Genomic DNA, 25,549 nt, shown 5'->3' with positions numbered 1-25,549 from the left:
GGTGTCATCCACAGATTTTATAAGCATGTTCTCTGTTCCATTATCCAAGTCTTTAATGAAAATATTGAATAGTACCAGACCCAGGACTTAGCCCAGTGGGACCACTAGATACACCCTTGCAGTTTGACAGGAAAGTAGTGATAACTGTTTGTCGAATATGGTATTTCAACCAGTTGGGGAGCCACTTTATAGTAATTTCATTCAGATTGCATTTTCCTAGTTGGCTTAATAGAATGCCATGTGGCACTGTGTCAAAAGCCTTCGTAAAATCAAGATATGTCACATCTATTGCTTCTCCCCTTTCCCCCGCAACCAGTAATCCTGTCAAAGAAGGAAATTAGGTTGCTTTGGCATGATTTGTTCTTGACAAGCCCATGCTGGCTATTCCTTTTAACCCTATTATCATCTAGGTTCTTACAAACTGATTGTTTAATAATTGTTGCCATATCTTTTCAGGTATTGAAGTTACGCTGATTGGTCTGTAATTCCCTGCATCCTCTTTGTTCCCCTCTTTAAAGCTAGCTACTATGTTTGCCCTTCTCCAGTCCTCTGGGACCTCACCCATCCTCCATTAGTTCTCAAAGATAATTGCTAACAGTTCTGAGATTGTTTCAGCTAGTTCTTTAAATACCCAAGGATGAATTTCATCAAGCTCCTTAGACTCGAATATATCTAACTCATCTAAATATTCTTTAACCATTTCTTTCCCTATTTTGGCTTGCATTCTTTCACCCTGGTTGTTAATATTAATTTTATTGAGTATATGGTCACCATTAACCTTCTTAGTGAAGACTGAAGCAAAATAGGCTTAGCCTTCTTGATCTCATCTCCTTCCCTGCTAAGTTGAGGACCCATGCTTTCCTTCATCTTTCTCTGGCTCCTAGTGTATTTAAAGAACTTCTTCTTGTTGCCTTTTATATCCCTTGCTAGGTGTAGCTCATTTTGTGCCTTAGCCTTTCTGATTTTATCCCTACATGCTTGTGCTATTCTTTTGAACTCCTCCTTAGCAAGTCTTTAATGTTTACATTTTTTATACGATTCCTTTTGGATTTTCAGGTCATTATAGAGCTCTTGATGGAGCCATATTGGCCTCTTCTATTCTTCCTGTCTTTCCTTGGGACTGGAATAGTTTGCAGTTGTGTCTTTAATATGGTCTCCTTGAGAAACTGCCTGATCTCCTTTATCCCATAGATTTTCTTGTCATGTGACCTTACCTACCAGCTCTCTGACTTTGTTAAAGTCTGCTTTTTTGAAGTCCAGTTACATGCTGAATGTGAGCTATATGACATATACAAAAAGTGTAAACCTTTTCTATGAATTTTAATTGTGAATTCGTTCAGGGCTTAAAAGTTCACAGCACAGTATAGCTAAAGTTCTTACTCTGTATATCATAGAACCATAGAAGATTAGGGTTGGAAGAGACCTCAGGAGGTCATCTAGTCCAACCCCCTGCTCAAAGCAGGACCAATTCCCAACTAAATCATCCCAGCCAGGGCTTTGTCAAGCCGGGCTTTAAAAACTCTAACGATGGAGATTCCACCACCTCCTTAGGTAACCCATTCCAGTGCTTCACCATCCTCCTAGTGAAATCGTTTTTCCTAATATTCAACCTTGACCTCCCCCACTGCAACTTGAGACCATTGCTCCTTCTTCTGTCATCTGCCACCACTGAGAACAGCCTAGCTCCATCCTCTTTGGAATCCCCCTTCAGGTAGTTGAAGGCTGCTATCAAATCCCCCCTCACTCTTCTCTTCTGCAGACTAAATAAGCCCAGTTCCCTCAGCCTCTCCTCGTAAGTCATGTGTCTCAGCCCCCTAACAATTTTCGTTGCCCTCCACTGGACTCTCTCCAATTTGTCCACATCCTTTCTGTAGTGGGGGAGCCTAGAACTGGACACAGTATTCTAGATGTGGCTCACCAGTGCTGAATAGAGGGGAATAATCACTTCCCTCGATCTGCTGGCAATGCTCTTACCAGTGCAGCCCAATATTCCATTAGCCTTCTTGGTAACAAGGGCACACTGCTGACTCATATCCAGCTGCTTGTCCACTGTAATCCCCAGGTCCTTTTCTGAAGAACTTCCGCTTAGCCAGTCAATCCCCAGCCTGTAGCAGTGCATGGGATTCTTCCGTACTAAGTGCAGGACTCTGTACTTGTCCTTGTTGAACCTCATCAGATTTCTTTTGGCCCAATCCTCCAGTTTGTCTAGGTCACTCTGGACCCTATCCCTACCCTCCAGCGTATCTACCTCTTCCCCCCAGCTTAGTGTCATCCGCAAACTTGCTAAGGTGCAATCCATCCCATCATCCAGATCATTAATGAAGATGTTGAACAAAACTGGCCCCAGGACAGACCCCTGGGGCACTCCACTTGATACCAGCTGCCAATTAGACATCAAGCCATCGATCGCTACCCGTTGAGCCTGATGATCTAGCCAGCTTTCTATCCACCTTATAGTCCATTCATCCAATCCATACTTTTTTAACTTGCTGGCAAGAATACCGTGGGAGACCATATCAAAAGCTTTGCTAAAGTCAAGCTATATCATGTCCACCGCTTTCCCCATATCCATAGAGCCAGTTATCTCATCATAGAAGGCAATCAGGTTCATCAGGCATGACTTGCTCATGGTGAATCCATGTTGACTGTTCCTGATCACCTTCCTCTCCTTCAAGTGCTTCAAAATGGATTCCTTGAGGACCTGCTCCATGATTTTTCCAGGGACTGAGGTGAGGCTGACCGGTCTGTAGTTCCCCAGATTCTCCTTCTTCCCTTTTTTAAAGATGGGAACTATATTTGCCTTTTTCCAATCATCCAGGACCTCCCCTGAGGTAAGATAATGGCCAGTGGCTCTGCAATCTCATCAGCCAACTACCTCAGCACCCTCGAATGCATTAGATCTGGATCCATGGACTTGTGCATGTCCAGCTTTTCTAAACAGTCCTTAACTTGTTCTTTCACCACTGAAGGTTGCTCACCTTCTCCCCATATTGTGCTGCCCAGTGCAGCAGTCTGGGAGCTGACCTTGTCTGTAAAGACAGAGGCAAAAAACGTTTTCAACTTTTTCCACATCATCTGTCACTAGGTTGCCGCCCCCATTGAGTAAGGGTCCCACACTTTCCCTGATCTCCTTCTTGTTACTAACATACCTATAGAAACCCTTCTTGTTACCCTTCACATCCCTTGCTAGCTGCAACTCCAATTGTGCTTTGGCCTTCCTGCTTATGCCCCTGCATGCTCGAGCAATATTTTATACTCCTCCCTAGTCATCTGTCCAGGTTTCCACTTCTTGTAAGCTTCCTTTTTGTGTTTAAGCTCACTGAAGATTTCTCTGTTAAGCAAAGCTGGTCGTCTGCTATATTTGTTATTCTTTCTGCACATCAGGATGGTTTGTTCCTGCACCCTCAATAAAGCTTCTTTAAAATACAGCCAGCTTTGCTGGACTCCTTTCCAGCTCCTATTAGCCTCACAGGGGATCCTGCTCATCAGTTCCCTGAGGGAGTCAGTCTGCTTTTCTGAAGTCCAGGTTCCGTATTCTGCTGCTCTCCTTTCTTCCTTGTGTCAGGATCCTGAACGCGACCATCTCATATGAGTACTGTATATCTGTATACCATATATATGTGTATGTTTATAGGTGTGTTTATGTGCTCTTCTGAACCTATATGCACACACACACACATCTCTAAGTAGTTTAAATAGTTTGGGGTTGGAGGGGTATATGATATTACCTCGTATCTCAATTAACTGTAATATCCTGTTTATATATATAGTACCATATATGAGAGTCAACTTTCTGACTCTTCATTTGAATCTCTGTGTGGCAAACAACATCTACGTTTTTCTATCCAAATTTTGCTGTGCACAGATTCAAAAGTAGAAACAGATAATAGACTCTGATATACAGTAAGAGATAAGTATAGTCTTTTGAGTTGGGTGTTTTTGTAGGTGACATGCCATCTAAAAATAGAGCTAAAGTTTGGTTTAATTTTTAAAAAGTTAAGTATTCTAAAATACTAAGATACAATGCAAATGAACTAGGAGATGAAGGAGATGATGATGATTGGCTGATTTAGCTGAGATGTCACAAGTAATCTCACTAGCTAAAAATGAGCTGTTCATAGGGAACAACCAAAAGGAACGGAAGTAAGAATGAGGAAGTAGTAGAGTGATACTTTGGGCTTTTCATAAGGCAAGAGAGAGAGGAAGGAGGGAAGGAAGGCAGAAAGAAAGAAAGAGCAGCTCTAATGATGTCAGTGTGTGTGTGTATATATAATTTATATATATAATATATATATATATAATATTCTCCTATCTAGGCACACATCATATAGTGAAAAATATGCAACAGGCCTCTAAAAATGCACTGCAAAATGTTGGATCATATCAAGTCACACACTCAAGTGTAGAGTTTGTGTGCTGATAACCTGGCCACTAGTGCCTCATAATAGTTTTTGGATGTTGGTATTATCACAGAGTACACCAGTACCAGAGTGTGGTTTATGAAAATGTATTCTGACACCAGCGGCAGAATTTGCTAAACTGGAAGGGTTAATCCAGTTTAATTCAGTCAAGATGCTTTTCATCACTGATCTGTCAAGTTCAAAACCAACATTATGATGTATTTCAAAACAAGCAAAATACATTACTACAGCCACAGACTTTAGTGCAGGGGTGGTCAAACTACTGCACACGGACATTTTAATCTGGCCCTCAAGCTTCCATTGGGGAGCGGGATCTGGGGCTTGTCCTGCTCTGGCGCTCCAGCCAGGGAGCAGGATCGGGGGCTGCTCTGTGCAGCTCCCGGAAGCAGTGGCATGTCTCCCCTCTGGCTCCTATGCATGGGGCAGCCAGGGGGCTGTGCTCCGCATGCTGCCCCTGCCCCAAGTGCCACCCCTGCAGCTCCCATTGCCCGGGAACTGCGGCCAATGGAAGCTGCAGGGGCAGCATCTGCAGACGGGCAGCGCACAGCAGAGCCGCCTGGCTGCACCTCTGGATAGGAGCTGGAGCGGGAACATGCTGCTGTTTCCGGGAGCTGCTTGAGGTAAGTGCCACCCAGAGCCTGCATCCCTGAGCCAACCCCCCATGCCACAACCCCCTGCCCCAGCCCTGATCCCCCTCCCGCCCTCCGAACCCCTCAGTCTCAGCCCGGAGCACCTTCCCGCACCCTGAACTCCTCATTTCTGGCCTCCAGAGCCCGCACTCTGAGCCAGAGCCCTCACCCTCTCCTGCACCCCAACCCCAATATCGTGAGCATTCATGGCCCGCCATACAATTTCTATACCCAGATATGCCCCTTGGGCCAAAAAGTTTGCCCACCCCTGTTTTAGGGAGTCAGGGAATGCTTTGATGTTAATGATTGCTGCTTTTCCAATCACTTCCTTTAAGAAAGGAGAAACAAGAAACAATATCTGAACTTACTAGAGAGACATCTGCAATCACCAGGAATCGTACAGGAAACTGAGTTAAAAAACCTGTACACAGAGTAGCAACTGTAGCTTGCAAACCAAATCATAGAGAGAAACCAGTAGATTTCTTTCTTCTGATATAGTGAAATGGTGACTATTTTCAGTGTTTTATTCCTAAGGCTTCTTAAATTGTGTCAGACATAAGGACAAACAGTTCTGTACAGAGATTTGACCTTGTTAAAAGCTTCCTATCATTATGCTCAGACCAGCAAAGAAGGTAGAGTGTAGTGTTATGCATCCAACAGGCTAAATGAACTTACAGCTCCCTCTGCTGTTCCAGTCTGTGTTTTAAAGCTGACTATATTAGGGTCTCGGACTATCCAAACAGCTCTCTCAGTGAACAATAGAAACATTTGCTCATACTGTGAGTAACAAGGTTTTACTCCACTGGTGAAAAGAAATGAAGTGCAAAATAAAGATCATAATCCTTAGGTGGTGGTGATTAAGGTTGTAATACCACTTTCACTCTTTCTCCACCAGCCAGGCAGTATTGTCAGAAAGGGTCTTGAATATCACCTAATAGCCTATTATTAGTGTATGTTCAGTTGTCATGGTGAATACTAAAGAAGGTCAATTAAAGGTTAAGATTTTCTACCAAAATCTACGCTAATGTTGCAAATCAAGCACAGAAAGAAAATGAGAGTGAAAATTCCATCCCCAAATGTGAGCAAGTATTATCACTCAATAATCCATTCATGCCTTCTTTGCCTCTTGTGTTAAAACTTGCTGCTTCTCTTTGTATCAATGCATGTTTAGTACAGCTGGTGCAAGTAAACAATCTGGTGTGATTTAATACTGTAGATGCCTTTTCTTATAGAACCATGTATCTTGTGATGAGTTGTTGTTTTAACAAGACCACGAAAGATTCTGTAAGTTAAACTTAATAGCCAGCAACAGTGAAAAACTACATCACACAATTCCACTCCCTAGTGCCGTTTCTGCTGTGCTGACACAAATTTTGCTTGTGGCTATAGTTTACTGATCTTTTCATAGCTGGTGACACTCTTAAACTGTTCTAAGCTTTTATTAGTGAACACAAGCATTTGTAAACTCATCAACCTATAAGTTGAAAAGCCCTTCCAGGAAAAACTAATGTTATAGCTGCTGTTACTCATGTCTACAATCCTGTTTGATTTTTTTTTTATTTATATTTTTTTATTTTTTGCAGGTGAAAGTGGAGGTACTCAGAGCTCTGTCAGCCATTCAGCTTCACAGGAGGGGGCAGTCACTCTGCACAGTCCAAAGAAATCAGGGAAGATTCCTCCAAAATTCCACAATCATATGGTCCACAGAGTCTGGAAGGAATGCATTCTCAACAGGTCACAATCCAAGTAAGGGAATAATTCTGCTCATGTCCTTTGTTGATAACAGTACAGCTGTCACACTTAAAAACTTGCTAGTTTTGCCTTAGATGCTACCTCATTATTTCCTATACCTCTCTATTCAAAGTGAATAATGCAAGGTAATGTTATCTAAGACAATTTCCAATTATTTTAGCTTGAGAACAAGTAATAGTGACAATAATGCTGTATATTCACTCATTTAGCTCATTTCACCTCTGGCTGTCTGAGCTTTACACATGTAGCCAAATTCTTCTAGTGGTTACTCACGTGCTAACTCATTGATGACAAAAATATTAGTTCACATTAGAAATACAAAATTACTAGGTCTGGAGGGTAGATGACCTAAGGACAAATAGCCTGCTAATATTTGTTTATAATATTATAATATAATATAATAATAGCTGTTTATATTTTTAACATTATATTCATTTATAGATGTAAACATTTGGAAGGATATATTTGTATTTGGCAGGATGTAATTCAAACTGCAACGTGCATGGTGGAGCATTGCTATTAGTGAACTAGCTTTTCATTTCTGGAGGTTTAAAATATCTCACAATGGGATGACGTTTAGATGTTCCAACAAGTTTTACCTCTGTTATTTCCATGTAATTTCCGCATTGGCCAATTCAACAACATTTCCGAATGCAATTTTAATTGTTACATGTATTGCCTGCCCTGTGACTTTTTTGCTCATACTCCAGATATAGGCTACATGATACCCCTTCGTGGATCAAGAAGTAAATTTTCATATTTGGCTGAGGTAAACACTGTTATGTGCAAAATTCTGAGGCATAGGTGAAGGGATTGGGTGTGGCATAGATATGTTTGAGGAATACACAAATGTCAACAAGATCTCCAGTTTATTAATAAAATGACATTCTGTATGAGGTGATAATTTCCATAATATTTATTTTTATTCCCGTTAGGAGGAGTCAGATTACTACTTCAAATCTGGAGGAAGAAGTCCCAAGCAACACTGTTTCTTGGGATTTTGTGGATCCGGTCCAAAGAGTCAGTTGTTCTTGTTCCAGGTAGGTAGCAAAGAGAAGAATTATTGTGTCAGGTTGAATGAGGCTTGCAAAGTTGATGCACAATATAAAATTATTTTCAGAGTCACTACACAACAAGCAGGCATGCTTATAGAAAATAAAAGGGAAGATCATCAGCTGGTGGAAATCAGTCTAGTTCCATCCATTTACACCAGCTGAGGATCTGGCCTGCTATCTTCTAATGATATGCAGGGAAGTGACAGGAATGTAATTTATTCTTGTCACCACTGTACGGTGCCTGAGTTGTTTTATTCTAACTCAGCTGTATCTGTTTAATAAATTCAGTTGATGTTTTTAAAATTAGGGTTTGTCTTATTTTCTAGAGCTTTTTTCCTGTGTAAACTATTCTATTTAAATATTAAAAATCTAAGAAATTATTAAATTATTGCTCAGATTTACAGTATTTAGTGTCTTCTACTGTCTAGCTGTTTTGCAGAATTTAAAAACAGATGAAATATTAGAAGTAATTACAAAAACAGTACTTAGCAAATCTGTTTTAAAACTTGACATAAATAATATACTTTAATTAAAGTAAACTTGTGATGGAAGAAAACTTATGGAGCAAAATATATTTCAGGATTTTGTTTGGAAGTGATTTAGTTTGACTCAAGTAAAAATGAACATGTCTAAAGTTTAAAAAGTTCCATGCATCTTAGAACATGACTATAGAGCAGTGCTTCCAATAGAATGGGTGAGGACATACAAGGACTTGCAGTATTATAACTTTTTGCAAAGTTCCATACGGTCTGCATAAAGTCTTCATTCAAAAATGCATATGAGATGGTTCCTACATATGCCCACAATCTTTTTAAACTATTCTGTGTTAAATTTAAGAGAGCAAGATCTAACACTGGCAATCCTGTAACTTTCAGATAGAACATCATTGACTCCTCCATTTTGCAGCATCGAAAGATGTGGAGGAGAGAGGAGAGAGCATATATGAATTTAGACACCTAACTTATCTTCAGATTTTCTTTCTTCCAAGTTACTGCTTTTAACATTTAGTGGAGTTGTTGCCATCATCATGGAAAGTGCGCTGTGCAATGCTGTCTCTTTGCTTTTTAGGTGGAATTCCATAGTCCACCACATTTTTGAGTGATAAGGTTATCATAAACAAAATAATCTGTTTAAAATTACTAGTGCTGCTTATGAAACTACTGAAGTGATTAGCCCAGGAATTCAGAGCACCTGGAAACATTGTGGCAGGAAATTTTTGCACAAGTTTATATAGTTTGGAGAGAAAGTGCGCAGACTACAAATAGAATAATCTGGCTGGTACGTGGTAGTAGCGTATTGAGTATGAGGAGTTCTGTGTTTCAGTAGGAACACAGGCAGATAACCAGGATAGGTTCATTACTGATTAAAAGTTAGCTCATAGCTGTAATCTTGGGAATGGGAGAGGATCATGATGGTAAACCTTTAGAAACAAAAAGGAAAGAGCTATGTATAAAGACTCCATTGCAATGAGCAAAAATGTAAGACCATCCCTTTTGTAAATGTTGACTTGAGTAAAGTCGACCTATTAGTAAGGTTGCCTGTTTGAGTTAGTTAGAGTTGGTTTGGTTTGTCTCTATGATAACAAACATTTTGAAATGTTGCAACTCCAAGTTTGCTGGTCTGTAAATGCAATTGTGTAATCTCTGTGGAATATGATTTGTACTTCATTGCCTACTAGCATTCTTCTAGTAATGGAGAATAATTGTGCCCTCTTATCTCAGGATTTTTTTTGCAGTATGTTTGTAATCTTTTGTGGTCTTTTAATCTTTTAATTAAATATAATATCTATAGAGATATTTACATTTTTGGATGAATTTCCTGAACTTTAGTTCCCATGAAAGCTGTCAGGTCATAGTACAGACTAGATCCATGTGCAGTGTGGGCAAGTACTCTGCAAGTTTGCGTGCACAACTAATCCAGTGCATTTCCATCCTAATTTTCAATGTTCATAATGCCCCAGCCTTGAACTTCTTCCAAGGTGAGATAGTCAATTGTACCAAATGTTTATAATAATTTTGTGATGAAGTATGTACTAGAGCCAGCCAGAAATCATCAGCCTCTTCACCTTTTATTTTAAATTTGATTTGAATCTGCTTTAACCAAAGTGTCCAGCAAGGAAAAGCTGGTGCATTAACCCACTGTACTACCTACCAACCGTGTAACTCTATTATCAGAAAGGTTATCATGGAATGCAGAAGAAGCTATCACAAGGTCTTCACAGACTGTCTCCGAGATAATGAAAACACCATTTAATGGCTACAACATCTAGGATATTGAATTTCTTTCCTGTGCTTCCAATTTTAAAAGATATTGGATTGCTGTTGCACAAGATGTCTTAGAATTTAAAGTCACTATCAATATGAAAATTCATAGTTTTTTGGGGGCGGGGGTTGGACTGTGTAAAATATTCAGCAATTGATGAGTATGGCACAACCACCTCTTATTTGGCATGAGTTGTGTGCCTCCTCACTCTCCCGGTCTGGAGGAAAAATGGCATGAAAGCAACCTGCTGTGCATTGCATCTGTGAGCACAGCTAAAGCACACAATATGGTATCATTTCCAACACATGCTCAAGATATACAGGAAGAGTAGTGTTGCTTCAGTATTGTTATGAAGAAAAACAGCTCTTCAGTGGTGAAAACAATAATACTTGGTATTTCTATATTATCTTCTACCTGAGAATTTTAAACAAACATTAATTCTTTCTCCTAAAATACTGCATGTGTGAGATAGGTGTCATTATCCCCATTTTGCAGACAGGGGAACTGAAGCAGAGAGAGGATAAGTAACCCTTCCAAGATCACTTAGTTTGCAGCAAGGCAGGAATAGAATTAAGATTTCTTGGCTCTGTGATTTTGTTCTACATCAGATCATGTATCCTCACAATCCACACGGTAACTTGTTTCTAACTCCTGTTTCAGGCACAAGCTTTTCAAACAGCGCTGTGCTGTTGGCCCCAGCCGTCCCCCAACGATATCACAACCAGGGTTCAGTGTCGGATCATCATCCTCTTCTTCCTTGCCACCACCTGCCTCTTCTAAGCACAAAACAACAGAAAGACAGGAAAAAGGAGAGAAACTGCAAAAAAGGCCTATGATGCCATTTCACCATCGGCCCTCTGTCACTGAAGAGCTATGCATGGAACAGGACACATCAGGGCAGAAGCTGGGGTTGGTAGGGATGGAGCCCTCTTTGGAAGTCACTAACTCCAGGAAATATGAGAAGCAGCTATCCATACCCTCTAGAAACCCAAGCAAACAAATTAATCTGAATCCCATGGATTCACCCCATTCCCCCACCTCCCCTCTGCCTCCCACACTTAGCCCCCAGCCAAGAGGTCAGGAAGCAGAAAATTTGGACCCACCTTCAGTTGCTGTGAACCCAGCACTCTATGGTAATGGGTTAGAGCTCCAACCATTGCCCAGTCTAGATGATAGGACAGTTCTTGTTGGACAGAGGCTGCCTCTGATGACAGAGGTCAGTGAGACAGCTTTATATTGTGGGATCATTCAAAACAATGAGTCATCAGATAAGTGGCAGAGCTATGTTCTCCCAGCAAGTGATGATCCAGAGTTCAAGCCGCCAGAGCTCGGGTGTGAGAGATATGATGCCAAGATGGAGGTAAACTCGGACTGCACTGCACTGAAAAGGTAAATACAATCTTGAGTGACCATTGTCTTTATTAAATTACAATCAGAAGGCCAAATTCTACACTCAGTTACAGCCATGCAGTTCCATTAGATATGAAAGCTTTTGGGATTGCATCGGTGTAAACAACAGCAGAAATGTAGTCGAGAGACTAACGATGTGGCAAAGATCTTACATGGTAGGAAAATACCTATAAATATACATTTTAAATGTCAATTCCTCACTTATTTGTCATGTTCATTAAACCTGCACAACAAATATAAGAAATCAATATGTAGCATCAGTGACTCCTTCAGTTGGCACTAGCATTAAAAATATAGATAGAAATGTGGAAATTTAGTATGCTTTGTCTCTCATTTGTGTTTTTTGTGTTGGGCTGTGTAAGAGACATAATAGATTTTAAAACCTACATTAATGCAACTGTGGCAGAATTAAGATGACCTCTTACCTCTTGTATTTAGTGTGTGTGTGTGGGGGGGGGGGGGGGGGGTTATTGTTGCTGTTCAAGATTGCAACCTTAAAGTTGCATTATTGGTGGGGTTTAACAAGAAAAAGAAAGAAAACCCCCGTTTGTAGCACTGGGAAATTGTGGCTTGTCTAGCTCTGTAAGTTATAAAACCTCACTACTCCATATACTATATTCATAAAATCTAGTCACTGCACAACACTTAAGTAATGAAATCAGTATTGTCACAAAGTACTTGATCTTGCATCACTGAAGTCAATGGGAGCGTTACCATTGATTTTAATGTGAATAGCATCAGGACCTAAAACACTAACAGATTTTTTTCCCCATATATGCATAAGAGAAAATATGTAATCACTTAGATTTTACTTTAAAAAAAGTAAATTTAACAAATGACTTTCTCAGTGAAAAATATGTGATGCATATATAGTTTTGTCTTCAACAAAAGTTGATTTTTTTTTTAAATGGGAAAAGTATCTTTTCCCCCACTCACCTAACCTAAGTCTAAATGGAATTTGCACAAACTTAAAATAAAACAAAACAAAAAAACACATTTTGGTTTGGACTATGTAAGTGGTAGCCCAAAGGATAATTCAAGTGTTAAGTTTATAAAAAATATCATTAGAGAGGAGTTTTTAAGTTACTTCAAACTTAACTCTAGTAGTCATTACTGAAAATGATATGACAGACTGAAATGTTACATGTGCTTCAGGGAATTTTGATTTATCTATTTTCTGCCTACAAGATTCATTCTCTCATTGGCCCAACATTGAAGTTGACAATACAGTGAGCAGCTGTTTAACATTAGTGGAAGAAAATGCATGTTCCAATGGACAAAAAAAATGTATTTCAGCCAGACAGAGAGAGGAGTAGTACTGACTGTACTTGTGTGAGAAAAATCTATGAATCTGCAGTGCTGTTATTTTTGGCTTGTATGGAATATTTGTTTTTCATAATGGCTTTTTTCCCCCTCCCACAGACTCTTAGCACAACCCAACAAGCGGTTTAAAATTTTAGAAGACAACAAACCAGTGCAGACACTGAACTATCTTGACCCCTTGCCTCTAATACAGCAGCCTGGAGAAGGCCTGGGAGATGTTAGTGATCCTTATACTTTTGAAGATGGTGACATAAAATACAGTTTCACTGGCAATAAAAAATGCAAACTGGGGACTGAGAAAGATCCTCTGAAAAAGAATAAGGTACCATATCAGACCAGGGACATGTTGTTGTTGTTGTTGCATTTATTATATTATAATAGCACCCTCGGTGCTGTACAAACATAAGAAGACACAATGCCTTCTCCAAAGAGTGCACTAACAGGATATATCTTTGAGCACAAATTCAGTTCATACCTGCCTATTCATAGAGAAATATATTGTATCAGTGTGACATGTCCAAGTTAGTAGTTACTGGCTTAATCCCTTAGATCCCATTTAAACTACGAAGATATGTTTCATACTTGCATACCTTTGTTTTGGCCATCAGCAGAACCCAGAGTCAAACTAAGGAATAAAATATTTCATTATGTTATATTTCTGTAGTTCCAATTTATAGAGAAGAAGGAATTGGCTGCAATTTTTTTAGGTTCTTATCTGCAACAATTGACATATTCAGCTCACAACAGAGCACATCTCTCTAGCCTGAATTCATCTTTCTTGCCTTGAGTATGACTCATTCAGTCTTCTACTGCATGGCTTAGTAACATCAATGCTTTGTTGGTTTTGACATCTCCTCATACCTGTCCCTCCACATAAGAGAGATCCATTCGATCACCATTCTGGGCCATCTGCTTTTACACCTTTAGGATATTTCTCCTTCCCAGTGCCTCTGACTCCCTGTAGTGCTATCTCATTGTCTGGCAGTTCACTTCAGTTATTTGTTTCGCTAGGTAATTCCTCCACTGTAGTTCATATTTGGGAGGTGTATGTTCTCAACAAATTAAGCAGTCTGCTTATCTATTTTGACTACTCAAATAAACTGATGTATGTAGATGGGAGCCTTTGTAAATGATGGAATATCATTTCATGTTATTCTTGATATGTAAGATAAATTATGAATGTCCGTGTTCTCTTTTTCTCCTTTCAAAGATTTTTTTGTGCTTATCAAGGTGAAGTCCTGATAGCACTAAGTAAGGTTGGGAATATAAAAGACAGTTATGGGGCAAGCTTTCTCTTTTACCTCTCATGCCTCAGTCATGGCTTGCAGCATGCCTGTTGTTCCAATTCTTGAACCACCCATGCCAAATCATGCAGTGGATTTGTGATTTGGCCATTGGCACTAGGATGAGACCAACAAGCTCCTTTTACCTCAGAATCAAAGTCAGGATTGTACGGAAGTTTCCAGAGGAGGAGATGTATCTTGTTAGTTAACAAGCCCAGATATGGACAAAGATCTCTAAAGTGTTTATACAGCATGCCTGTGAGAAACTTTTATAAATATGATAAGGTCCTTCGGGAGCACAGCTTTAAATTTCAGAGAACTTCTCTCTGCCAAACTGAACAAAATAAATTTTGCAAAAAGTAAAATTTAATAATATCATGTTGACATTTTTGGAAGTTCATTGTGAGCGGCAAGGGTCTGAATTAATGTTTGAAAGTAAATTAAATGGTAATTAGCAGCTGAGCAGTCTAACTAGCTTGTGTTAGGTATGAAGAAGGGCAGTACTGATCTTGCTTTAAAACATTTTGTTGGAGTTTGCTGCTGCTTGGCTAATAATAAAAATAGAAAGCAGCAGTGGACTGGAAGTCTCACGTTTCATCCATTCTTTCTAATTTTTACTTTTGCCTTTGTTTCCCACACTTTTTGCATTTAAATGATAAATTTTTCTATGTGACTGAATTCTTTGTGTAGTCAGAAGATGGAATAGGTACCAAGGAGATCCCCACAACAGGTCATTCCACACCGGTGCCTGATGGGAAAGATGCCATGTCTATTTTCAGTTCTGCTCCTAAAGCTGGTGAGTACAAGCTTGTGTGATCACTCTGTTAAAAAGAAAAGCTTCTTTTTTACCTAACAGATTAAATCTCAGATCAGAATTCTATTCTGAAAGTTTTCATGTAACATGAAAAATATACCTGGCTATCTATTATGAGACAAACAAAAGAATAAAAACCAGCTGTGGAATCTCCGTCTCTGGAGATATTTAAGAGTAGGTTAGATAAATGTCTATTAGGGATGGTCTAGGCAGTATTTGGTCCTGCCATGCGGGCAGGGGACTGGACTCGATGACCTCTCGAGGTCCCTTCCAGTCCTAGAATCTATGAATCTATGAATCTATAAAGAGTTAATATAATTTCATATTTAGTTTGGGTATTTTTCTGTTCATTTTACAGTAACACCAAACATTTTGGAATTTAGTAAAGTTGATTAGCATCTAATTTTATTATTTTATGGTTGACCTTCAGCATTTGACCGGAAATTTTAGTTGAAACACTAGAAGGCTATTTCTGAGATACATTTCAAAACATGAGAACTGGTTTGTAGTGATTCTTGCCTGTTTTTGAAATTATGAGTGATGACAAAGACAGTGGTTTTATGTCTTTCACATGCTGTCTCCTATTTCTTAAGCCTTTATTTCCATTGTTTTCCACAGATACCCGGCAGGATTGTGCTGCAGGCCGAGTTGGCTCTAGCAGCCTCACACAGGTGACAGATCTGGCTCCATCACTTCATGATTTAGATAATATCTTTGATAATTCTGATGAAGATGAGCTTGGCGTAAGTCTGTACAGAGTTACACTGAGTAGCTTCTAGACAGGACTTCAGCAACCAAGGAATGATGCTGTTGGAAGCCAGGGAGGGAGCAATCATTGCATGGGTATGAGAGAGATGTCAGGTAGACAGATCTACATTTATGACCAGGTAGAGTTGAGAGCAACTGGAGAAGCTGTTTAAGGATCTCCATTGGGGAGGGGAAAAGTCAGTGCGTGAAATTCTGGGACATATGGGAGGATCACACGGATACAAAGTGACAGAATCACAGATGCTGTCCATGTGCTGCTGGGGGGGGGGGGGGGGAAAGGCCGCTGTTAGTCACAGTATTATTATTTGGTGTATGCAATCCGTTCAAGCCAAGCCAAGCCACATCATTCTTATCAATGATGTTCAAGGCACAAAGACCTCCAGGAAATTGAGTCATTTGTCATAACTTGTGGCTGCTCGCAATGGCATGGTGGACTGTCTCTAAAACGCACTGAAATTCGTCTGCAACAGAAATTCAGTATTTTGCTCGAGAAGATTTTTTTTTAATCTGTCAGTCACAGTCATTACAGAGACAGATTACCAAAAATCTTCTCAAGCAAAATACTCTAGTTGGACTGAGTATATCTAGTTTAGGAGACTCTTTAGCCTGGCATTAAAGGTTTGTGTTTGTAAGTTTTAAAGGAGATCTTGGTTTCCTTTGTAAATATCAGCTGAGAATCTAGTCCTCTGTCTTGTTTGAGAAGCTACCCAAAGGAGAAAATACAATCAATAACAATATATTTCAATAGTTCCCCAAAACAAGACTTTTTCCATTCTTTGTGCAAAAGTGAAGTGGTTATAAGAAGAAGTAGTTCACCATGTACATTATATTGTTATAGTAGATAAAAGAAAAGGCAGCACTATACCAATTACTGGGAAAGTCAAGGTTCCAAAAAAGGCAAAGCTTAGAATAAACACCAATTACTGCTTTAAAGCTTAATCAAATCCATTTATAATGACACAGAAGCTGATCCTGAAGTGACTGGAGGTAGATGAGGTAGTTTAAAAGGCCCATGCCCCCTTTCTGAAGGTCTTTTCAAATAGCACAAATTATTTACCACCTCCTTTTCTCATTTCACCCCTTTACTTCACCCATAAAGGACATAGTTGAGAATGCAGATAAAAATTATTGCTCTCTTTCCTGGCTGTTGGCATGCCTTTTCTGCCATGTCACATTGGCATTTTCAGAAACATTGCTTACAGAGATGTAAGTGTGTGCTGTACAGAGATAAAATAGCAGCAGTCTTCAAAAGCCATGCAAACTTTTGAAGTTAAAGGATCAGCTTCCTCAAATATTTAAAGCTTTGTTTCAGGCCCAGTTGGATATGAAAAGCTAGAGAATGGGTCCTTTACATTTATTTTAGTTGCTGTCTGCCACGTTTCTGCCGGAGGTTGCGAAGTGAAGTTAACTTTAATGAGTGCTGAGTTGCACTCATTTGTGTTACAGAATTACATGGGCTCACACCCACTACACTTTTGCTACAGTAGCTGCTAAGCAAATCAATTCTAGAAGGCTATGCTGTCAAACATCATCCAATATTTATGCCATCTTCCTTAAAATTACACTGTTGGGTGATGTTGATGTAACATTTTACCTGCCTTAATATTGCTATATGTTGAGCAGTGTCCAATGTGTGTCACTGTCGAATGCACAGTATTCTGTGCTCTGCTGCAACAGAGACAGCACAAGATAACTAGAGGACTTCATTCCCAGTGCTTTTATTTTCCCTTATAGTAATCCAAATATGGATGCAAGTAGAAAAGCATTGTTAATTTCAAGTTGAGTGTATGATTGTATTTTTAGTATATGTTAAAGGCACCTAGAATCTATCTACTAAAGTTGAAAGAAAGGATTAAATAAAGTCAAATTGCCGAAAAAAATAAGTAGACGGTTTAAAAAAAGACAATGAAAAGCCCTTAAGATTGCCTTATTAAGACTAGGTGATTTTCTGAATGTTTAAAATAACTAATTAATTTTAATGTTTTTTATTCTGATTTTAATATATCATGTAAATACCTGTGTTTAGGCTGTATCACCAGCTCTGCGGTCATCAAAAATGCCTCCAGCAGGAGCTGAGGAACGCCCTCTGGGGAAGGATGGAAGAACAGCAGTACCTTATCCACCAAGTAAGAGAGTGACCGCAGCTTTGTTCATAGCTGAAGTATCCCCATAACTACCATCTCCCCATTTCTATAAGAAGTTTGTAATATTGGTTCTTCTTCGAGTGATTGCTCAGGTGTATTCCACCTGAGCAACACATCTCGAAGAACGCCAGTTACGGAACAGGTAACTGTCCTTTTCAGGTTAAGACCCAATACGTTCCAGTTCTTCTGTAAGTACTACAGGCTAATATTAAACCAGGGCAATGAATTGCCCCATAAGAAAATCTTTGTGTAAGTATTTCTAAAATTGGTCTACAGAGCTCTGAGATGTCATTTATTTGATATTTCTGCCTTTGGTTGTAAGGATTAAAGGAAGTTGTTATATATCTTCCTTTAGAAGTCATCCCTATATTCTCAATTAATATTTACACTCAGTTAGTAGCTGCACCATTATCAAATCATTCATATATATTTATATGTTTGCAGTGTTGTGATAGCCATATTGGTCCCAGAATATTAGAGCGATAAGGTGATATCTTTTAGTGGACCAGTGCTTGTTGGCGAAAGAGACAAGCTTTCGGGCTTACACAGAGATCTTCTTTAGACTGGTCTTCAATAGACATTTAGAATAGGGGAAATGCTGTTTGTGCAGCTCAGGCCAGAATACCTTTCTACTGTTTGTTTAGAGCTGGATATTACCTGTGAAATCAATGGGAGGAATTGACTATTGGCACTTGGTATACTGAAAATGTAATATGGACAATAAAATCAGAATAGCTTTTTCATAAGGATTGTGCCAGCAACTACAGGAAATTGTAGTTTTCACTGCTGTGAGGTCTAATGATGTTTTTGTGCTTCATTCGTGTAAATGGCATTCTTTTTTGTGTGTGTGCATGAAGTGGGACGGAATAATTTTCGTGTGATACTAACAAACCAGATTGTGAACTACAAATTACTTGTCTTAAAAGAGAAAAAAATTGTCTGACTGAGTGTGGCTACTTTAAGAGGAATCAAATTCCATTGCAAATCATTCTTTAATGCCTTCTCATTAACTTCAGCTGGTAATGAGAACAAATTGAGAGGAAAAACCACAGTGTCATAGGGATGAGTCAGAGAGTTTTATGGACCCATAAAAGCAGTGCTGATTTACTCAAATGTAGAAGTATGAAGTATACAGAGATTGGATTTTGACAGCTTTAGTAGGACCATAGCCTTCTAAAATATGCAAAGCTTTCTCAAGCGTGACACATATGAAAATGAGTAATGCTTGACAGCCAGTTGCTGTAGTTTTTCTTTTTAATTAAACATTTTGGGATTTTTTTAATGTATCTGCACTGCAGAATTTTGCAAAGTGGAACTAAAAGATATAAGAAAATGGCATAATACAGAGCAGTATGGAATAAGTTAAATGGATACACTGTACCCCTTGTGCTTTCCCCTCTTAATCCGCTCTCTGTTTCCCTGTGACACTAGCTAGTGATGCATGACAACATCTGTGAGGAACTGAAATGCCTGATACATCATAGCAAAGCCCTGCTGACTAAATGTCATTCTAGCACCACTGCTCACCAAATGATGCTAGAGCACTCCTCTCTGCTTCCATTACTTGAAAAGCAGAGAGATCAGCTGATCCAAATCACACCCATGGAAAGATTTCAATACTTAGTAGCAATTTTAAATCAAACATAACTGTCATCTTTGGACTGCACAAAATGTATAATAGCTATGGAGTACAAATTTAAAGAATATATCCTGTCAGATAGGTCTGGAGATTTGTAGTGCTTTACTGGACAGAAAAAGGCCTGGAAATGAAATGAAGCATTTAGTCTGTCAGAAACACTGGTTCAGTATATGGGTTTTGTGTAGGGGAAGGTGATATGGGAATTTATTATTATATGATCTCAGTATTTTTAACAATGAATTCATCAGATTGCAGCATTACGTCAAAAGGATATCTGAGCCACTTAAAATTAAAAAAGCAGTACATTCTGAATTTTATGAAAAATAAATCCGTTACGGCACGAAATGGAAAGAAGGGGTTGGGGAAAAGTGTAATAGTTTACAGTGATTTCCATTTGGGTTTATACAATACATTTCACTTTATTAAGCATTTCAGTATTTTTTCTCACTTAAAATTAATGGGAAATATAGGATGAATTATTACACTGTGTTAATTTATTTAGAGATAATTAAATCCTATATGATTTTTCCTGCCTTGGTGGCTGTGGTGCAAAATGCATATTGCAGCATCCTCTGGGACTTGCCTGTTATTTTTTTAGATGCCTTGAGGCAGAATTTCTAATCAAGATGTTCCAAGATGGCACTAGCAATAGTCTCAGATCTGTTTTCATTGGATTATGACAACATGGACCAAAATGGGTTTACATACTGTTAGTCAATGCAAAAGTTTTTCGCACTTCATCAGAAGTTTAGCCAGTTCTGATTTTAGGATTTCGTGTCGTGAAATACTAAAAAGGAAAGAAAAATATTCTGGATCCCACTTAGTTATTAACAGTAACTATGGTCAAATCCCCAATACTGTTCTTTAATCTATTTTCTTAAAGCTTTCTTTATTATTATCACAGCATAGTTGAATATTGAACATCCTCAAATGTATGTGTTTCAATTGAACAATAAACTTGAAAAGTGTCCATAGGACTCTGTACTCTGTATAAATTATATTAATGGAGTTAGTCTAGATTTACGCTGGTGTGGAAGCAGGGGAGGATCTGCAGTCTGTTTGCTTCATTTTAACAAATCAAAAAAGCCAGTGCTGAGTTGGAGTCCTTCTCTTTATGGGGTCTCATTGAAGAGTTATGCAGAATTTATTTTGTAATGGTTAACGGTAGGTTATTTTGTGATGCTTAGCTGTGGCAGATCTGCAAAGGATGTTCCCAACACCCCCTTCCTTGGAGCAACATCCTGCCTTTTCCCCAGTGATGAACTATAAAGATGGAATAAGTTCAGAGACTGTGACAGCATTGGGGATGATGGAAAGTCCTATGGTCAACATGGTTCCCACACAGCTCACAGAATTTAAAATGGAGGTGGAAGATGGATTAGGGAGCCCTAAACCTGAAGAAATCAAGGTAATACACCAAAGATACTATTAGTGTTACTTCATCTGTGTAAGATTTGTTCTAAAATAAAACGCTTACAAATAGGGTTCCATAGAGTTGGCTGGAAAATTGCTTGCCCAATTTTGAACTAGATTCTTATAAAGCAGAGGTCCCAAAACTTTTGACACCCCCCCCCCCATTCTCCTCTCCCTCTGAGCTGAGGCCAGGAGTGGTGATGTGGCTTGGGGGGCAGTGGGCAGGAAGGGGGCTGAGACTAGGGCCACATCTGGGGCCAGGAGCGGAGCTGAGGCTGGGGATGGGGGCGGAGCCGCAGCCGGGCTGTGGTGGGGGCTGGCAGCTGGGGCCACGGCCAGGTGTGACTCCGCTCCCGACCTTGCCCCCAGCCTGGGCCCCGGGCCGGGACCAGAGCCGCAGCTGCGGCTGGGGGCTGGGACCGGGGCCACGCTGCGGCTGGGGACGGGAGCCAGGGACGCGGCTGGGAGTGGGACTGGAGCAGAGCTGGGGGCGGGGATGGGCTGGGTGGGACACTTTGGGGACCTCTGATATAAAGGGATTGGTAATCCTTCAGTGGAAACAATTCCTTTTTTATTGGACAAGTTTGCAGTTGTTTAATGTGAGCAGACAAATTGCACAAAAATAGATGTAATAGTTACATATTGACTTTAATGTTTTTGAGGCACTCTTCTCAAAATCAGAACCTATGATAGCTGTTTGTTGTCTGTGTGAAATGAGTTTTGTTTCAGGCTAATCCTTAGTGGACATCTGTCCACGCTACAGAAAACTCCATTGTGGTTGCCACTGATTGGTACCTGCTTGTTTGCCAAAGGTTTTCTGTAGCACCCATCACTTTTGTAGAGTTTATGCACTGAAACTTGGCTAGCAGTCTCAAAAGAGAAAGCCAGGATGGAATTGGCTAATTCCATTCCTAGCCCCGCAAAGGTTGTCCCTATTGGTAAGGGTTAAGAATCACTGGTCTGCTAGTTTGTGGGGAAAACTTGTTCTGCTGCTCCCTATGTTGTATTTTTTTCATAGTTACATAGTATTTAAAGCCAGAAGAGACCATCTAGTCTGAACTCTTGAATAACACAGGCCATAGAATTTCACTATTACCTCTTGACGGAGCCCAATAACTTGTGTTTGACTAAAGAATACTGTCCAAAAAGGCATCATCCAGTCTTGATCTGAAGACCTCAAGAGATGGAGAATTCACCATTTCCAGTGGTTAATCACCGTCACTGTTAAAAATTGTGCCTTCTCATTTGAATTTGTCTGGCTTTAACTTCCAGTCTCTGGTTCTTGTTATGCCTTTCTCTGCTAGATTAAAGAGCTTGGTATTCTTCACCCCATAAAGGTACTTCTGCACAGTGATCAAGTCACCTCTTACTCTTCTTTGCGATAAACTGAACAGATTGAGCTCCTTCAGTCCACTGTAAAGCACTCCAGCCCTCAAATAATCTTTTTAAAATGTGGCACCAGAACTGGAGTGTTCCAATATCAATCTTGCAAGGCTATATACAGAGGTAAAACCCCCTCTTTATACATACAAGGATTATTAGTCTGGTTTGGCACAGCATCACACTGGGAGCTCATGTTGAATTGTTTGTCCACTATGACTCTTAAATTTTATTTCAGAATCACTGCTTTCCAGGAAACAATCCCCTATCTGAAGGTCTGGCCTGTATTCTTTGTTCCTTGATGCATGACCTTGTATTTGGCTACATTAAAATGCATTTGTTTGAACAGTCCCCAGGTGATCCAATTTGCTCCATATGACTTCCCTTTCCTCATCATTATCTACCACTCTGGCAATGTTTGTGTCATCTCGAAATTTTATTAACAGTGGATTTATATTTACTTGCACATCACTGATAGAAATATTTGTGATGGACAAGAAGTGACTATGTATTAATCTATTAATACTATTACGTAATAATGGTATGGCTGTTGTAAGTGACCTTGTCAGTAAAGAAAAGTTATTGTATATCTATGATGGGTTAGTAGAATTTCTTGTATGATTGTATTGATCTAACTTAATAGGGGGCTGTGAGAGGAGCAAACAGTAAAGTGGCAGAATGGCTTCCCAGATAAGAATATCCAAGCACACTCTTGAAAGACAGTAGGGCAAGCTGTTACCTTCAAGGACCCTGGCTCCATTGAGTTGCAAATCTTGTTTTGCCAGATTTGGGAGTTAACTGATGAAAGGGCTGCAAACAGTTAAAAAGTGACTTGATTTCTGCAAAGGAGAGTAAGTTGACAGGTGCTGTCCAAGAAGTTGTCAGTGGGCATTGACAGGGAGGGGGGTCTGCAGAAGAGTCTGTAGACCTACCAGGGTCCGCACGTGGAAAATGGTTATATGCATATCTAGCTCTGCCAGGTGTTGAACCTTTTTCCACATGGGGACTTTGCCTTAAGGAGGCAGGTTGGTCACTGCTTACCCTGTCATTGCTCCCAGAGAAGAGAAGAGACCTGCAGATATTGGGTATAAATCAGATCTGCTGAAATCACAGTTAGTACCAGGGGACTGCAATCCAGGGCCCAGTTTGAAAGTGGGAGAGTTGCATGTTTCCACCTGGAGACAGGTGACAGCTAAAGACCTGAGATAGGAGTGGAAAGCACTCAACAAGAGCAGGAGAGGTTAGAGGTGCAGTTGATCTGGGAACTGTGACAATATTGAGTAGCATATTTGTTTTTGGCTAAATAGAGGGCTTCAGTCTCCAGGGTTATTAATTCCCTGTCTTTCACTAGCAGTAAATTCATACTAGAGAGGATCCTAAGTTAATTAAGGACATTCTAAAAAAAACCCTGCTGCTGCATAATTTATTTATTTGAAGAAATTCAGACAATTTCCATAACAAAATAACTGTGATAGATAAATTACCTGTTTATTGAACATACCCTCCCCCAATAACATCAGCAAAATTGTGTAAAAGAAAACCCAGCAGAATTACTTGGCAACTGTTGCTAGAATAAGATAAGATAAAAAAGGGCAGTCTGTCTCTGAGAGTTGCTCCCTGTTGCCCAGTCACAATTGCATGAACTTTTTGCAGAGTACATAACGTAGGTCCAGTCCCAGTTCTAGAAAGTACTTAAGTATTTGGTCCTGCCATGCGGGTAGGGGACTGGACTTGATGACCTCTCGAGGTCCCTTCCAGTCCTAGAATCTATGAATCTATATGCTTAAGTCTCAGTGAAGACAGTGGGACTTAAGAACATGCTTAAAGTTAAGCAAATGCTTACTGCTTTATTGAACAGAAATGGATGTAAGCACATACTTAACTGCTTTCCTTTATGGCCAGGGGTGGTGCTTCTCAGTAAAATCAGCCATTTACCTTAAACAGGTAAAGTTTATTTGCTTTTTAACCTAGTTTACAGGCTTTCAACCGTATTGAATTTAATTCCACTCTCAAAGAAGTGTATAAGAGTAGCAGTCTTTTTTTCTTTCCCTTTTTCCAGTCTGAAGACCAAAATTGTAATTGAGGGAACAATCTGGTAAGAATTTTACAAAAGAGATAGAGGGATGCCCAGTCTCAGGGAAAAAAGGAGAAAGCAAAAATAGGACCGCTATTTACTCAGAGCTAAGATGGCCTCTCACATTGGGGAAAAAAATTGCACTGATGCTACCACTAGTTGAGCTGTCTTGATAGTAGCACCAGCAGGAGCCATACTGCAGGCTCCAGTGGGTTCTGGAGACGTTGCCCCATGCCAATTAAAGATCAGCTTCTAACATTAGGTTTAATTGCTATGGTGATAAAAACCTTGGAAAACCCTGCAGTTTTGTCTACACTAGGACTCCCACTGGTGCTCTCCCCAGGGCAACTAAAATAGTGGATTTTTTTAAATTTCCTAATGAAAAAATTATTTTAGACGGTAAACCCATGAACTCTCTAGGGAACTGATCTCCAGGTAGCCACACCTTTTACCATTGGCAATCCTTCTGACATTCCCAGGGGTCACTTCCCCTTCTGTTCCTAAACAGCATTAATTACCAACAGGCAATAGCAAGGAGAAGGGAAAAATAGTATGCCCGGCTTTGTACATAATCCCTACTTTCAGAGAACCCTTAATAGACTGTAAAATGCCAAAGAAACGTGCCCTTGGCCTAATCTAAACACATGCTTTTGGGGAGTGAATTGCTCTTTCCAGCGTACAGTATCACTTTACCTGACTTAATGGGGAAAACAAATACTACCCCTAACCTGATGGGACTTGTTGCCCTCACACTGTGGGTATAATTAAAAAAAGGCATGTTTGTACTAGGTGTCCATGTTCTACTAATGTATAATTATACAGTTCCCAATCTCTCTCGCTCTCTTTTCTATCAGTTTTAGCAGCATTTTAGAAACTGAAAAGACATGTATTTCAGTATACTGGTTATTAATTAGGTGTGCTGCATACAAATAACGAAAAAGCTATTTCTTCCAGTTATCACAGACCTTATTTGTTTTTAACTCCACTTCAAATATTTTCCTGTATGTCAAAACAAAATTAGTTAATCTTTGGACAGGAAGGAAATCTGGGTCAAGATCATAGTTTAATGAGCTAAAAGAGAGATTAGAAAAAAATATATATGTTAGGGACTCATTCATACTGAAAAAAGAAGAACAGGAGTACTTGTGGCACCTTAGAGACACATTTGTTAGTCTCTAAGGT

At 39.6% G+C, this 25,549-nt stretch overlaps 1 protein-coding gene across 2 annotated transcripts in view; it reads left to right on the top strand.

Annotated features, from left to right (window-relative positions):
• The window catches only part of MED13L (mediator complex subunit 13L), a 396,063-nt gene that overhangs the window by 308,408 nt on the left and 62,106 nt on the right, over positions 1-25,549 (top strand). The window contains exons 8-15 of one of the 2 annotated variants that reach the window (XM_054006362.1): positions 6,634-6,796; positions 7,738-7,842; positions 10,780-11,508; positions 12,952-13,174; positions 14,826-14,931; positions 15,568-15,620; positions 17,744-17,843; positions 20,688-20,908. In XM_054006362.1, coding sequence (XP_053862337.1) covers positions 6,634-6,796; positions 7,738-7,842; positions 10,780-11,508; positions 12,952-13,174; positions 14,826-14,931; positions 15,568-15,620; positions 17,744-17,843; positions 20,688-20,908 — 1,700 coding nt within the window. Of the gene's footprint in view, positions 1-6,633; positions 6,797-7,737; positions 7,843-10,779; positions 11,509-12,951; positions 13,175-14,825; positions 14,932-15,567; positions 15,693-17,743; positions 17,844-20,687; positions 20,909-25,549 lie in introns of both variants that reach the window. The other variant, XM_054006361.1, reaches the window with a different exon arrangement.

The sequence above is a fragment of the Malaclemys terrapin genome, chromosome 16 (assembly GCF_027887155.1).
Source record: "Malaclemys terrapin pileata isolate rMalTer1 chromosome 16, rMalTer1.hap1, whole genome shotgun sequence".
Lineage (NCBI taxonomy): Eukaryota > Metazoa > Chordata > Testudines > Emydidae > Malaclemys > Malaclemys terrapin.
Note: the sequence above shows the minus strand (reverse complement) of the source record. Positions and strands in the feature narration are given on the sequence as shown.